The following is a 15,391-nucleotide window of genomic DNA, read 5'->3' on the forward strand; positions in this document are numbered from 1 at the left end:
CTTCAGAAAGTTGACAAAGACACCCACATGTAGTGTCTGGTTTTAGCCATTCTTATATAATAAAACATAGCCTGGGAATAGTAAATGTAAAGATGTATTAATTAATCTTAATGGGAAATTATTGCTGCATTAGACCTACATATCTTACATGCTAACACACACTTATTTTTCCCATGTGAAATGGTGTTTCTCCTGACAGTTTCCTTTGTAATCTGATAATGTTGGTTGCTTCTCTGGATTTTCCCCTGCTCCTTTTATTTCAAGACCACTCCACACTAAATAACAGAGGAAGATGGGCTCTATGCAGTCGCCACAACTGGGCCTTCACTTCCTTCCTGCCCTCCCCGGGAATTCTTCACTTTCACCACCTGCAGACACACAGTAATGTGGGTGGAGGGGTCCTTCACTGCACACCTTTCCTCCTTCTTATCTCTGCAAATGTATTCCCTCTCTGCACCTTAAGAGCAACCTGCCCAGGCTTGCCTGGAGGGAAGAAACTCTTTTAGTGCACTTTGTAAATGAGGGTGGACATGTGCATTGGATATGTGCACACGCAACAGGTAAGAAAGGTGCATTCACACTCTACAGTGATGGAATAATTTGCCCATGCACATTAGAGAGGCCCCTTCACTGTCCACTTTTAAATCACGTCTTAAAACCCACTTTTATTCCTTGGCTTTTAACCTCAGTGAGACTTAGTTTCTCTTTTAATTGAAGTAGTTATTTAATTAATGATTTCACTCTTCTTTTATTTGGTTTTTATTTATATCTCATGTAATTTTATTTTACAGTTCCAATGTACAGCACTTTGTGTCAGCTGTGGTTGTTTTAAAGTGCTTTATAAATAAAGTTGATGATGATGATGATGATGATACAGACATTTGTGTGTCAGACGCATCAAAAGATGTGGTGTTACACTTCAGTGTGTAATAATTGCTAGCCTGTTTTGCTCTAAAACAACAAAGGTGATGTCGACTTGGGACTTTCACAGTCACAACGGTTTTGTGTCGCTAGTGTCCTCTGCTGGCCACAGATTGACATGAATCATACACAGTGTGTCCACTTTAATAGGTTCAACTGTCCAATGTAGTCATGTAGACTCGGGGAAGACAACCTGCTGAAATTCAAAATGAGCATCTGAAAATGGCAAAAAGGTGATTTAAGTGACTTTGAACGTGGCACAATTGTTGGTGCCAGACAGGCTGGTTGCTTCAGAAACAACCAATATACTAGAAATTTCTTGAACAATCATCGCTGGTGGACCATCATAGAAAACAGTCCAAATAACACAACATATCTAGTTAGCAGCAGTTCTCTAATAATAATGGATTGGATTTACATAGCGCTTTTCAAGGCACCCAAAGCACTTTACAATTCCATTATTCATTCATTCAATCTCACATTCACACACTGGTGGAGGCAAGCTACAGTTGTAGCCACAGCTGCCCTGGGGCAGACTGACAGAAGCGAGGCTGCCATATCGTGCCATCGGCCCCTCTGGCCTACACCAGTAGGCGGTAGGGTAAAGTGTCTTGCCCAAGGACACAACGACCAGGACAGAGAGCCCGAAGATCGAACCGGCAACCTTCCGGTTACAGATGCGCTTCCACAGCGCCACGGTCGCCCTCTAGGCCAAAATATCTTGTTGATCTGGCCCCTGAGGCAGTCCAAAGCTGTAATTAGGCCTTAGCAAAGTGAAGGACACAGAGCAAGAGCACACTAACTCTAAGCAGATGAACTGCAGCAGCATAGGGCCATACCGGGTGCCACTTCTTTCAGCTAAAAACAGAAAAGGCTACAATTTGAACAGGCTCACAACAGAAGATTGGAAAAATGGAGCCTGGTCTGAGTCTCGATTTCTGCTTTAACATTCAGATGATGGGACTAGAATTCAGTGTAAGCTACATGAAAACATGAATCAACTATATCAATGGTTCAGGCGCTGGTGGTGTAATGGTGTAGGGGTTGTTTCCTTGGCACACTTTGGGCTTCTTAGTATCCACTGAGCATTTCTTTTAGATGTCGTTTGTCCTCACGTCTTGTCTCCCTTTTCTGTTTACTTGTTCCCCTCCTTGTGTCTCATTCCATGTCTCCCCTGTCTGAGTTGTGCGTTGATGTATGTTCTCCCCAAGCCCATCATGTCCCTCTCCATTTCCTTCCGTGTCCCTTGCTCCCTCTCGTCACTCCATGTCTCTCCCTCCTTGTTCTCCGTATCCAGTCATGTCAGTATTTTTGTCTCTCGTTTCTGCTTCGGTGTTCCAGTGTCAAGTCTGTGTGTCTTAGTCTGCGTGTTTCCCATTTTATTTTGATAGTATCACGTCCTGTGTGTTTAGTTTTGCTTCCTCCTCTTTCATTATGTTTATTTGCCCCAGCTGTGTTCCCCGTGTGTTTCCTCTTCCCTCGTCACTGTTCAGATATTCATGTTCCATGTTCCAGTATTTAGTTTTCCCAGTGTATTCCGGTTAGTTTTGCTTTAGTGTCCTCCTGTCTTGTCTTTTGTATCACTCAGCCTAAATAAACGGCTCACTCTTGGTTTAAGTTAAGCTTTGGTTTCCACACGTCTGCTTTTGGGTTCACTCGTCAACCATCGCCACACAGTCTGCCACCCCAGAATATGACAACATGTGTATTGTTGCTGACCATGTCCACGTCTCTTTATAACTACACTGTACCCATCATCTGATGGCTGCTTTCAGCAGGATAACACACTATGTCACTAAGCTCATCTCATCTCAAACTGATGTACTGGCCTACAGTCACCAGACCTCAATCAAATAGAGCAAGTTTGGAATGTGCTGAAACAGGAGATTTAAATCACGGATGTGCATTTAACAATGTACATTATCAAATGCATAATGTAGCGGCACATAGTACATGTGTGACACTATCATGTCAGCATGGACATGTTAATAAGAATTAAAACAGCTCTGAAATTTAAGGGGATCCAACACAGTGTACCTAATACACCGATCTCTGATTGTATACCATTTATTTCCACTGATAAAATAAATTTACTGGGTCCACAGCCTTTTTTTTTTTTACTTATCATTTATTTTCTGAGAAAATAGCCAGATACCAAATACAGTGGAATGTTTATATAGAAGCCTAAAGCTAAAATGCCTTAGCTATCAGTTCAGCTGATGTTGCTAAGACCTGAAAAGCTGGAATTGTGCTTAGAGTCTTTGGTTTAGCAGCATTCATCTGCAGCCTCCCTGCAGTTATGACAAACTCATAATATTCAAATGTATTCAATATATTTCAAATGTCACAATACCAATACCATTACATTTACAAAGTTACTCTTAATAATCCTGAACTATTTATTTATGTATTTGTTTACCGGATTGAAGCCAACCAACAGCGGTGTATTCAAATTTCATTTATTTGCTCCTTTGCTGGTAGATATTACCATCCTGGTGTCTCTATACTTACATAAGGCTGCACAGCATAGCTTAGCACAAAGATACAAGGACACAAGACAGAGCTAACCCTTTTCTAATAAAAGGGATTCAATTACCCAATCTACCACCGCTACAGTTCATGCAAAAACCAACAAACAGCCTGATATTTACAGCTCTGGGTACAAGGCTAATACTCCCACTAGTTGCTGAATCTAGTGGATCAAGATTAAATAAATGTTTCATTATGATTAGTATTTACAAGTCAACAAAAACATGGAAATGCCCATATACAAATAAATCGTTCACATGTAGCATGTTTTACACCGAGGCACAGTATTGAATGAGATAAGGATGAGGTACACATAATAGGTCATGGAAAGTGATAATAAGCGTGCACTTGATGCAAGAATAACACCAGCTGTTAGTGTGGTTGTCGATCCCTCTCTGGATAAAATGGTCAGGAGCAAATGTGTATCACTGACAGATGACTAGCTGAGTGTGCTAAACACTAAACCTATTTGTGCAAATTCCAACACTGACCTCTTTCTTTCTTCTTTGTTTTCTTTTTAATAACAGCATTTGTTCTTGTAACATAGCAGCCTGTGTGTGGATGTGTGCTTTTACACATTTAGTATAAATATTAAAAAAGGGGGGAGGGGGGGTATGTGTATACTGCTTTATTTTTGACACTGAAAGATTGCAGTGTTGATCTCAATCTTCAATTTGTTACATATTTGATATGTACAAGGATAATCCCAATGCTATTCAGGGCGTGTGGACAGACACTCTGGCTCACTTATAGAGCACCTGTGCTGGCGTGAAATCACTGATAATTTGATCTCCAAGCAGCCCTAGAATTGGCACAATCGACTCTTTACTCAGAGAACCGAGGTCACAAGGTAACCCTACATTCTTAGTCTTTTGTACCATCTACAAAAGTACTGATGTGTTTTTAATCGGTTACTGTCAAAGCAGAATATATATAATAAAAGAATATTATGGTTTCATTAAAATATCTTTCTACAATTTCTCTCATTCAAACACTCGCAAATGCACGCTCACACTTTCATTAAAATGTTGACAGCTTTAAAAGTGGTCATACTCCAATACATCTTATGGCAAAATTGATTTAACACCTTCAAAAAAGCCACTTACATGCAGCACATTTTACAAAACTACACGTTAAAAAAAAAGAAGCAAAAACAACATTTACATTGCATAGATAAAATAATCATGCATGTGATGAAGTTAGGCACAAAGTCCAAATCATACACATTTGCAACACTGCTTTTGCATGTTTTTAAATCCACAGAGAAATCCTGCCTGCTTGGTTAGATGAGGTGTTTCTACATCAGATACAACTAAAGAAATCTTAATGAATGCTTGCATGAAGTTTTTTTTTATCCTTTCTTTTTTGGTTAAATATGAGAGAAACATACAACAATGTAGGGTTTTCTTGGTTGGTCCATAAAATGCTATGAATGAGTAAGAAAAGCAGCTTTAGTATGAGGAACTTAAAATATGTTAATAATGATTGTATTACTGTGTAAGACATTACAGTTGTAAACAATGTGAAAATGATAATGATTTTGTTATTTGTTATGTAGCTAATTTACAGTTCATGCACTGAAAGGAACAAAATTTTTAAAAAGTTATTTATACTTTTCGATTAAAGGTGTCGCTGAATGTCCTCGTACAGTGATCACTTTACATTTGCACGTTTTTCAGTTCAAATTCAGATCATCACCATCTCGAGTCATTATATTTAGTCCGTTCTTCAGCCTCTCAGTCTTTCATTCGTTGTTCTAGACGTTGCAAACGTCTGTCCAAGTGATCTGCTTTGTCCTCTACTTACTCTTATGTGAACCAATCATCACCTTTGACACAAAGTTGACAATAGCGCTTGCTGGCTGCTCGGGGTCATGCTCAGCAAACAGGTGGCATACGTTGCCCGTCGAAGTGCCAGTTTTCCTCGCCACAAAGCCGAAGATTCTGCAGAGGAGGAGCAGTGTAGTTAGTAGCATTACTGTCATCTGCCTCAAACAGGCAGTGCACCTTTAAAAAGAACTGCTTTCATTGTCTCTGTGCAAAAATATAATTATCTACATACCTTGCTGATGGGCAGCCATCTTTTTTCCACCTATTGGAAGTAAAAAAGGGATAATAGTGTCATTTTTGCTACACTGAATCCACCTAAATACTTACATTCAAAAGTGTCAATTAGATTTGCATGAAGTTATTTAAATTAATCTTTTGCCATATTTTGGATTTTCCTAGATACTTTAGAGAATAAAGGCCAGTCAGTGCGACTTGTAGTGTAAAAGGGATTCAAGTGGTCAAAAAAATGAAAACCATATTAAATAAATACCCATCACCCATTCACAACATGCAACTGACATACTTCTCTATAATAACTAGTGAAACACAAATAGCAAGTGGGCATGTGTTTTGACATTAAATCAACAATACTTACTTTCTATCTTGAGGGTCCAGAGCACAGTATATTACTGTATTGACATTGTAATGCCTCCTGAAAAAGAGCCTAAAAGAAGCCAAATTATGGTAAGAAATTGCTAAGCTATGCATATATGAAGAATGCAAAAACTATGTTTACTCACTTTCTCTGGTTGTCAGTGAGGGTGATTCCCTGAGAAGAAACTTTGAAGTGGACCACAGTGGAGGTTGGTGTAGCGTTAGAGTTCAGGACCATAGTGGTGGCCTTCTGCACTGCCTGGACACCCGTTAGTGACTCCATTTCCACAGAGCCCAGGAACCAAACATTACAGGCTGCAGCAGCAGACAAATTCAAAATTACACTTGGATTTGCAAAGCGCAAATAACGGCAAAGCGAGTGCATTGGGTGACACACGGCATAATAACAGGACAAGGAAAATGGCTCATTTCTACAACAGAACAGCACACAGAGATTGCGTCAGCGTTCATATTAAGTCAGGCCACCTGTTTGTGACAGTGTCTTTTCATAGCAACTGATATAAGAAACCTGATTACCTGCTCCCTGTTTTAGCAGCTCAGCAGCAGAGTTTGTTACTGATTGCGAGGTGTTCTCACTGACATCTTCAAGAGGATCTGCGAACAAGAAAACAATGAGATTATCCAGCAAAAAAACCCCTCAACAGTTACATCAGCAGATGAAAACACTAAGCTGGCAGACAGTTAAACATAGAGAGGCAGATGTTGGTAGCCACAACTTGAATACTACCTTTGTCAGGTATGATAAGTTTACAGGGCAGGGCCAGAGGAGTGATTGAATGTTGGTAGACCAATGCGGTTAAGCTTCCTGTAAAACAATACCATATTAAATTAGAATTCTAGTTATAAATCTGTTTTGGTTAATGACATGTTTATTTAAAAAAATGCAAGATTTCATGAAAAATTGCAAACTGTCAGAAAAAAGAAAAAGAAGGAGAAAAAACAACAGAGAAAAACTTCTATCACCACGATAAAATAAAATTCTCATCAGTGGAACACTTAATTTGATTATATATCTTCAATAGTTGCTATATTTGAAGAAAGCGGGGCACAAAAAAATGCCACAGAAATCAGACATAAACCATGAAACACTGTATGGGTAAATTCCAGTCTATCACAGTCTATGATCTATCGTTATTTGGCGTTCATGAAATTCTCCTGCCCTCTACTGGTGGTGGTACAATACAATTTCTGTAGTGTAGCCAAAAATCCAGATGGTGTCACTGATGTTTGCTAACCATGTAAAAGTCTTACCAAAATATGGCTCATTGGGGCAACCCTTCAGCCGCACTCCTTTCTGTGTGCACTCAATCAGAAAGTGGCGCACTAATTCATTGGCCAAATCTCCTCCTGTTAGAAAAAGAAAGAAGAAATACGTAACTAGCTAGAATAGTATACTTTCTTTTCAGCAAACTTTCTTGTATTTGAAAATCTAGAATTGGGGGTGTAAAACTTGGCGCCCCTGGAGCCTGCCCAAGAATCCTGTCTGGCCTATGGCAAGTTTGAAAACTGCAGGGAAGTCATTAATTATCACTTTTTCTTTCTTTCTGAATAATACTCGTCTGCACTGCTATTCCTCGTTGTTCGCATTACAGAGAAGTAAATTACTAGTTCCAAAATAGTCAAAGATGATGGAAATCTGTTGTGATCTTTCATTAGGAACTCATAGCTAATGAAACATATTGTTAAAACTGCGCTTTTTAAAATTTAAACTTGTTCATCATCATTTTTGTAAAGGGACAGTTCAAGAAATGCAAACATTTTCCAGAAACGTCTTTACACAAAAAGAAAAAAAGAACATAAACATATGAGTTATAGTAAAAGGTTTTTCCGACCCACTTCACATAAAATTGGGCTCTATGTGGCATGCAAACCAACAAATTAACCTCTGCTCTACACTTACTCTGACTTGCATAACATCTCATAGCAGTTATCTCAGTACCACACATAATTTCCCAGCCTTTAAGTGTTGCGTCAAACACATTAAATTGCTACATTCATTCTCTAGAGAGATTAGGTGGATTATGATTCAACAGAAGCTCTTCTGAAGGGGCTGGATGAGCGTATGTGAGGAACGTCTTGATACAAAAGCTTGGAGAAAAGCCTGCTCCACAAAGTGGGTTGGGTTTCACACTTATAAGCAGTCACAATACCCAAAGCTCAAAGTCTGGAGATGGTTTGTGTCATGATGTCACCACAGGTGCTGTTGGATTGAAGAAGGGTGAAATCAAACAAAAGGGCAGGTGTGAATCGGGGAGAAGGGAACATGAAAGGACTGCAGACAGGGCATAAGGGCATCCTTTGTGCCCCTCAGAATAAGCAGACTTTTTCCTGACACACTGTGTGGGGTTTAGTGTTCTTTCCTTTCCTTTTCCAAATAAGAAAATTGGGTCTGTATTGTAATTCGGTCAGTACTTCCTTACATGTGGAAACAATCCAGAGAATGTTTGACCAGAGTCCTCTAGAGACTGCGTGTTTGTTACCAAAAAAACAAAGAAACAAACAAAGAAAAAAAAAAAACTTTAGCCTATTTTCTAAATATGCTAAACCAACAAACCAGGAAGTTGATGACCAAACAAAAATCTTGTTTTGACTTCAGTTGTGGGACTGACAGACTTCTCAGAAAGACAGTTACAGTATGTGGGAAAGTGCACTTGCACAAGAAGACACTGGGATTATAGCAGGCTTACAGACCCAGCACATCTTTTGTTAATGAGTGAAACGTTAGCTGTACATCTAAGAGTATCAGGCAATAGGGGTCCCTTTGGCATCGTGATGATGATGCCCAGGAGAGAGAAACAGAAAGACAGGAGTTCACTCACAAGCAGAGGGAGAGAGGGACTCTTAGGTTCCACTGTGATGGTGCGCACAGTGGGCTGTAACTGAAGATGGCTTTGTCTGTGCTTATGCTATGCACCATTCCCAGGATTGTCCAGACCACTGGACCAATCTCTAATATCTTAACTATCAATGAAATTCTGTAATACTGTGATGTATGTTTATTTCCCAGAGATATTTATGTATGTTGTGTATGTGTTATGTACAATACAAATACAAACTGACCCGAATGATCCACTTAAAGTATATTGCACATTCCAAGGGAGCTTTAGGTTACCTTTGCACGATTATTCAAAGCAGAAGGACCGGTCAACTGGTCGCAGCAGATGGCCGCCAGAGATTTCTCCTTGTTTAAAGGGAGTTTTTCCTTTCCACTGTTGCCAAGTGTTTACCTTAAAGTGACTGTTGTTGTTATTTGACGCTATATAAATAAAACTGAACTGAACAGAACTGTATTTAATAAAATTAAGTGTTGGATTGCTTTGCTTGTTGGGATTTCTGTATTAGAATCGCTTCCACCCACTTCCAGTGTCTTACGCAAAGTTATTCACACAGATTTTAACTCAATATTTAACACACAGACATAAAAAGCCAGCAAATATGTCTGTCCCAAATGTTGAAGTGCTCATGCCGTCTTTTAATCACCCACATGTACCATACCTTTTTTGTTCTGCTGAAGAACTGAGGGAGGGGGTGTAGCCACCTTCATAGCCAGACCGTAGGCCCCCCTGAAGGAGTGGCTGTCCCGCACAATAAAGCAGCCTGGCTCCTTGTCTTTCAAGACTGAAATAGCTGAAGAGAGAGAAACAATGATTGAAGTAGCTCGAGAATTTTCTTAACAAAAAAGTGTTTACATTTGGCACCTACCTTGATCCCTTGAGATGTCTGGCTTGTACCAGAATTTTGATGTATCCTGCACAAATTTTACAGTAACCTGCTTGTTGGCTAGCACATCTGGAAAATACACAGACAAAGAAAACAACAAAAATCACTCAACGAGCCGTATGACACCCACGAGGCTTTCAGTTTCTTTAGCAGACCCTAGCTTACCTGGCAGAGGTGAGGCTGTGCCTGGCGTCTGAGCTGACAAGTCAGGCAAGATGTTAGGGAAAGGAATACTCAGGGAGCTACCACTGTGGGGACTTGAGAATCCACTGAGGGCTGGAGAGGCTGTTCCCAGCGAATGCTCCCCATCTGACGTCCTCTTCTTTTCAGGCAGAAGTGGAGGCTGCATTTGTGCTAACTGATTCTGCCCATCCATTGAGGGTAAAAGATCCCTGTCCAGGTTTGGACAGTCTGCGCCATAGCCGAGACACGAGTCATCCTGTTCCTCAAAGCTTTGAGCAGGACTATGGTTGAGAGTATAGTTAGCCATATGGCTTCGCTGGTTGCTTCGAGGAGAGCTGTGAGCATTCGGGGCAGGGTGGATGTGGGGGTGGTTAAGGGGAGGAGAGTGGTGGCCATAGTCCAGTGACACGGAGTGTGGCAGAGGTTGTCTTGCAGAGGGGTAGCTACTCAAAGAGGAGTGGTGGCTCAGGACAGGATGCTCTGGCCAGTGCTGGTTCTTGTTTGAACTGGGGAAAAACAGATTATGGGAGCATTTTATTACTGCTGGTGTTAACACAGGATCTAAAAAAAAAAAGGTGCTTGGAGTTTTTGTGTAAGTCAGAGCTCTACCTGTCTGTCTGCTGAAGGCTCCCAACAATAGAGGCAGAGTATGAGGAACTTTGTGTCCTGTGGCAGTTAATGGAGGGGTCTGGCAAACTCTCCACTCCGAAATGGTTGATCTCTGAATATTCCCTGGGTTCTGTGTAAGACGAAATACAGAATGTTAGAAAGCACATTTCTGCACAGAGTCCGAGTCAAGGTATGCATTTTATAATTTTAAAAGAACACAAACATAAGCAGGGATAAGTATGGAGAGAAAAGCTGCAAAAAGAAAAAAAAAAGAAAAGAAAAAGCAGCTCTGAAAAGTTTAAAAGAAAATTTCTGCAACACGTGAAATAAATCACAGAGAAAAAGGTTGGTGTTCATTCAAGTAACAAATACTTACAATTGTAGTTGAAATGTAACCAGAACTGTTCGTATGGCCTTATACCCACCCAGGTGTTCAGCAAATAAGACTTAACGGTAGCTACAAATTAAACGCCTACACCAACAATTACCTAAAGCTTTATTTCAGTCAGTCTGGGCACACTGACATCCCCAAAAACTCAAACTGTGTCTTTGCAGGCAGGTTTTCTCTGGGTTTATGGAAACAAGAGGTGCAAAGCTGAAAGAGTAACTGGTTTCTTCTTGTCCCCATTTCCGCTCGTGTACACAGAGACACTTTCATGGGGAGGAGAAGTTGTTTTTCTTCCTGACCCACAGTAACCATGGAGATGTGGCAGGGCTGAATGCAGCGATTCTTGCCTGAATATCTGAGGTAGTAAGAGGCACAGCAGGGACACAGATCTGCTCCCAGGACCTATAACCTTTAGACATACTGTAGATCTCTATGGAAACAAACGGGTTTGATCTATTTTATCTCTGTATTGGATCAAACACCAGACTTTAGATTGACGTTTAAATCAGTTTCATAGTTTTGAGAGAGCTCTATGACAAAGAGTAAATATAAAAAAGGTAACATTTAAGAATTCTGGAAAGTCCACCAGGCCTGTAGGAACAAAGTGCTATAAATGCACTCTTTCTTAAACTCCATCCATCCGTCTCTAAAAACAATCTCACAGTCTGGATTTTTTTTCTGCACTGGATAAAGACCAAAGTAAAACATGAAGAAAAAAAAAAGATTTTAATATAAAAAACAACACAGTTATGTCCCAAAAAAGGGGTTTTCTGTGCAGGTTGTGACCATGCAGACATTCTTTAAAAACCAACCATGAAGGGCAGACAATGGTTAGGAATCTCCCTGCTTTCGAGACAACTTTTACCATCTGTCTCAAAACGGCTGATGTTGCACAGAAAACAATGCAAGCATTATTATAATATAACGCAGAAAAAATCCAAAATGCCTGTCCTGTCTCTTTTGTAATGAAAACATGCTTAAAAAATATACATGTATATTATTATTGGTGTGTTGTTTTTCTGTCATTTCATTTTAATTTCTCAGAAAATGGACAAAAAAAACCCAAAAACAAGCTCAGTTTGAAGAACTTTGAAGAACCCACCGTGGTCGGTTCTGTAGCCTCCAAAAGATTGCATGCTGGGAGATGGAGTATTCCTGTTGTGAGTCACTTCTGAGAAGATTTTCACTGAAAACCCAAAGCACATGAGCATGGGACAACACACATTATCAACTGCGCTGAGAAATCCGGTGACAGTTACAGAGACAAATAAGCTGTTTCCCCACGCTGGTAGGATCATCGCCCACCGCTGCCTGTATTCACATGGAGCACACGACACAAATCAGTCACATTCTCAATACTGGAAGTAATGGATTGGGTGAGGGGTGCATCTGAGTAAAGCATCCAGCAGGCAGGGAACAGACCATAACTTGAATATTATGTTATTCTCACACTGCACAAGCAGACACAGGTGGAAATCACATGGGTGCCAAACTGCATTTGTATCAGAGGGCTGGTTGATCCTTATTCCAATTCGTCTATGGTGGTAGGCATCTAGATTATTGCAAACATCTCCCTAAGGCCTTTAGTGCATGTATGAAAACTGAACTGCAGTGTACTCACCATAAGGTGTTGGTGGAGAGATGGGGAATGCAGGAGTGGGTGGAGGTATGTCACTATTATCTACATCTGGGCCGTTGGATCTGTAATCCGCACTGTCACTTCGACACAATATGGAATGCTGAAACAAACATTACACACGTATGTATAACCGGAACTGAAAGTTAAGAGGGAAAGAGGTCATTTAAATATACTGCACACATGTGCTGTATCTACCTGGGACTGTGGCACACAGGGGGGACATCTCTGCTGGCCTCTGTACTCCTCTGCTTCAGCCCATCTTGAGTTACAGAAGCCTGAATGATCTATGACGTCCCTTCCTTGGCAACTCAGAGTCTGTGTTATGCCCACTCGTCCGTCACTGGATTGGACAGCTGCATACACACAGGTAGACAGCAGCAAGAAGGTCATTAAATGTTAACAGATTTACATGCATCACTGCTTTCAAGGAAGTGAAGTGCCTTAAAGACACCAATGAGAAACAGTGGTGCTTTGACCTTTGGTACCTTTGAGGAAAGTACGCACAGTGCAGACAGGGTTTGTCTAAACTGAATTCCTAAAAAACTTTTTGAAGCAGTATGGTTACACAGAGTAATCACAGTATTTCTAACACTTTTTTTTCTGATTACAATGAATCAAATGGCAAATTTCTTCAATATCAAAGCAGTTTAATGGAACCTCCAGTCTTCACCTCTGTCATGTTGGTAGTTTTTAATTACATCTTACTTAGCCTCCTTAAATCAGACACAGTATAGCACAGGAATAACTATATATTATGATAACACAATTAGTTTGGGAATGTGTTACACCTGAATTTGGGCATGCACAAAAGTGAAAAGGTTTGCCACTTGTGTAATGTTTTGAGTGGACAGCTGAGGAATGCCGGAGGTCTAGCTAGATGGTGTTCATTGTGTATTCGGGGTGAAGGGTGTTCAGTGTTGTGACTGCTCTGAAGAGTGTGGCCACTCAGCACCAGGGTGTTAATTTGAGCCCTCCCAGTGAGTTCTGACCTCTCAGGCCTGAAGAATGCTAATGCCTGGCCTCATTAATCACTTTGCCTGATCTACAGATGACACAGACAGAGCTGTATGCATAGATGACATTATTTCTTCTTACTGCAGGTCTATGTAGAGTACTTTGCAAAACTCTTGAGCCACCCCTTATTTCTTTATATTTTTCGTTCTAGGCGGCCAAATTTGTAATATGATCTTGAATAGTTCTCCAGGCTTTCTGAAGGTCTTTTAAAGTTTTTCTTTGGACATTGGCTGCTTTTCCCCCCTTATGTTCTAGTCCTTGTAGCTGATCATTTTCAGATGATTTTTTTTTTTTGCTTGTTAAACCACTTTAACAGTGATGGGAATAACGGCGTTACTTTTTTCAGTAACGAGTAATCTAATTCCTAACGTTACAACGCCGTTACCGTTACGAACAAGAAAATGAGGTCGCGTTACTATTTTTCAACAAACAGACGGTTGAAACTGTGTTCAGGTGACCGCACCTTATATCAGTTGCATGGAAGTAGCTGACTACGTAAGTAATCTGGGCGCTACAGCTTTCAGCGGCTGCGCGCGCTCCCGCAGACGACAATCACTTTCTGGCAGATGATCACTTTTTGGCACAACACCTGGAGCTAAGGGGGGCAAAACAATCGCATGAGTGTTGCTGTTTGACTGAGGAAGAATATCTTAGTCGTGGTAAGCCAATCACATGACCACTTTAAGATGACAAAGCAACAATGTGATATATACCAGTTTTTAAATTGTGTTGATAGTCATGGTAAACAATATATACGCGGCGTTTTTTCCTCAATAGTTTTGTCACGTTTAACGTCTAAGGACAGCGCTAGCAAGCACTCTCTGCTTATGAACAAACAAAAAACAGCTCGATCGTGTTCGTGGAAAAATGCACCATATCGACCATTATTTCTGCAACCTGTCATGACTTCTAGAGTAAGGATGGGATGGGAAGTATAATACATTATCTACAGTATTGTGGAGGGATACCTAGACAATAACCGATAAGGCAGTTTGTGCCATGTTGGAATTATGTTGATGAATGCCTTTTCATGTTGCTTGTCACTTGACCAGGCTAATAATGAATTTCAGATGATCATTTTTAGTTAACACTATAAGCAAAAAAACACAACTTCTCTCCTTAGCCCTAATATTCTTTTTACGCCTTTTAACTCCGTTAAGGTGTAAAAACAGCTAGTGTTATGCTTAAAAGAGTAACAGCATGGAAGCTACAAGCAATAACATGATGAACACAAGCAAAAAAGACGTCTAGCTGCATAGATCCTAGATGCAACTTCGAAAGTGCAAAAAACAAGGCCCAAAGCATGAACTTTAAACAGACATCCTATATCGTGAAGAACTTTTATAAACAAACACTCTTATGCTTCCCACAGGTTATTTGCAAATTAGAAAAGTTAGCGCCTTTGGCATTTTTTTTTATTTTTTTTTACTTGGAATGGTGCACCCATGTAGTGGATATGTGCAGACAGGTATGCCTGTTGAATCAAACGGAAAGAAACATCGCCTGCGGGCTGACTTGTTTCTCTTCTGGAAATTCCTCAGGCCTCCCTATTTTGCACCCCCCTCCTACAACCACGCATGCATGCTGTGATTTATCCACGTAGATAGCTTTCTGAATTACCTCTGCATTACTAGTTTTTAGTAAAATTGCACTAAATGAATAAAAATGTTGCATTTTAATTTTAAAAAAAAATGCTGTATGTTTTTTTTTCTGGTTTCTGAATATATTTATCAGAAATGTTAGGCTCTATTAAATTTTACAGATGTAGACAAAAGCAGAGAGGTACGGAAGGAGATAATGTGAATTCTTTTGCAGCTTTTCAAGAATCTCAGCATGACTCCAGGAATCAGTTTCAACTTGAAGAAAGAGGAAATAACTTTATCGTTGTAGATACTATAGCCATCGTGTTGCATAACCCGTGTTTGCTCAGCAAGTCTAACAACA

At 40.2% G+C, this 15,391-nt stretch overlaps 1 protein-coding gene across 2 annotated transcripts in view; it reads right to left on the minus strand.

Moving 5' to 3' along the window:
- Nucleotides 1-5,010: 5,010 nt before the first annotated feature.
- LOC146613389 (tensin-3-like) overlaps nt 5,011-15,391 on the minus strand; it is a 30,213-nt gene continuing 19,832 nt past the window's right edge. The window contains exons 14-27 of one of the 2 annotated variants that reach the window (XM_085378876.1): nt 12,629-12,786; nt 12,416-12,533; nt 11,897-11,980; nt 10,407-10,536; nt 9,780-10,303; nt 9,597-9,683; nt 9,390-9,521; nt 7,146-7,241; nt 6,622-6,699; nt 6,411-6,488; nt 6,020-6,188; nt 5,875-5,943; nt 5,512-5,541; nt 5,011-5,393 (exon numbers count right to left, since the gene is read on the minus strand). In XM_085378876.1, coding sequence (XP_085235002.1) covers nt 5,249-5,393; nt 5,512-5,541; nt 5,875-5,943; nt 6,020-6,188; nt 6,411-6,488; nt 6,622-6,699; nt 7,146-7,241; nt 9,390-9,521; nt 9,597-9,683; nt 9,780-10,303; nt 10,407-10,536; nt 11,897-11,980; nt 12,416-12,533; nt 12,629-12,786 — 1,898 coding nt within the window. In that variant the 3' untranslated portion in view covers nt 5,011-5,248. Of the gene's footprint in view, nt 5,394-5,511; nt 5,542-5,874; nt 5,944-6,019; nt 6,189-6,410; nt 6,489-6,621; nt 6,700-7,145; nt 7,242-9,389; nt 9,522-9,596; nt 9,684-9,779; nt 10,304-10,406; nt 10,576-11,896; nt 11,981-12,415; nt 12,534-12,628; nt 12,787-15,391 lie in introns of both variants that reach the window. The other variant, XM_085378877.1, reaches the window with a different exon arrangement.

This window comes from Diplotaxodon limnothrissa, linkage group LG18, assembly GCF_057381915.1.
Source record: "Diplotaxodon limnothrissa isolate DT_005_m linkage group LG18, D_limnothrissa_male_GT1.1, whole genome shotgun sequence".
In the NCBI taxonomy this organism is placed as follows: Eukaryota; Metazoa; Chordata; class Actinopteri; order Cichliformes; family Cichlidae; genus Diplotaxodon; species Diplotaxodon limnothrissa.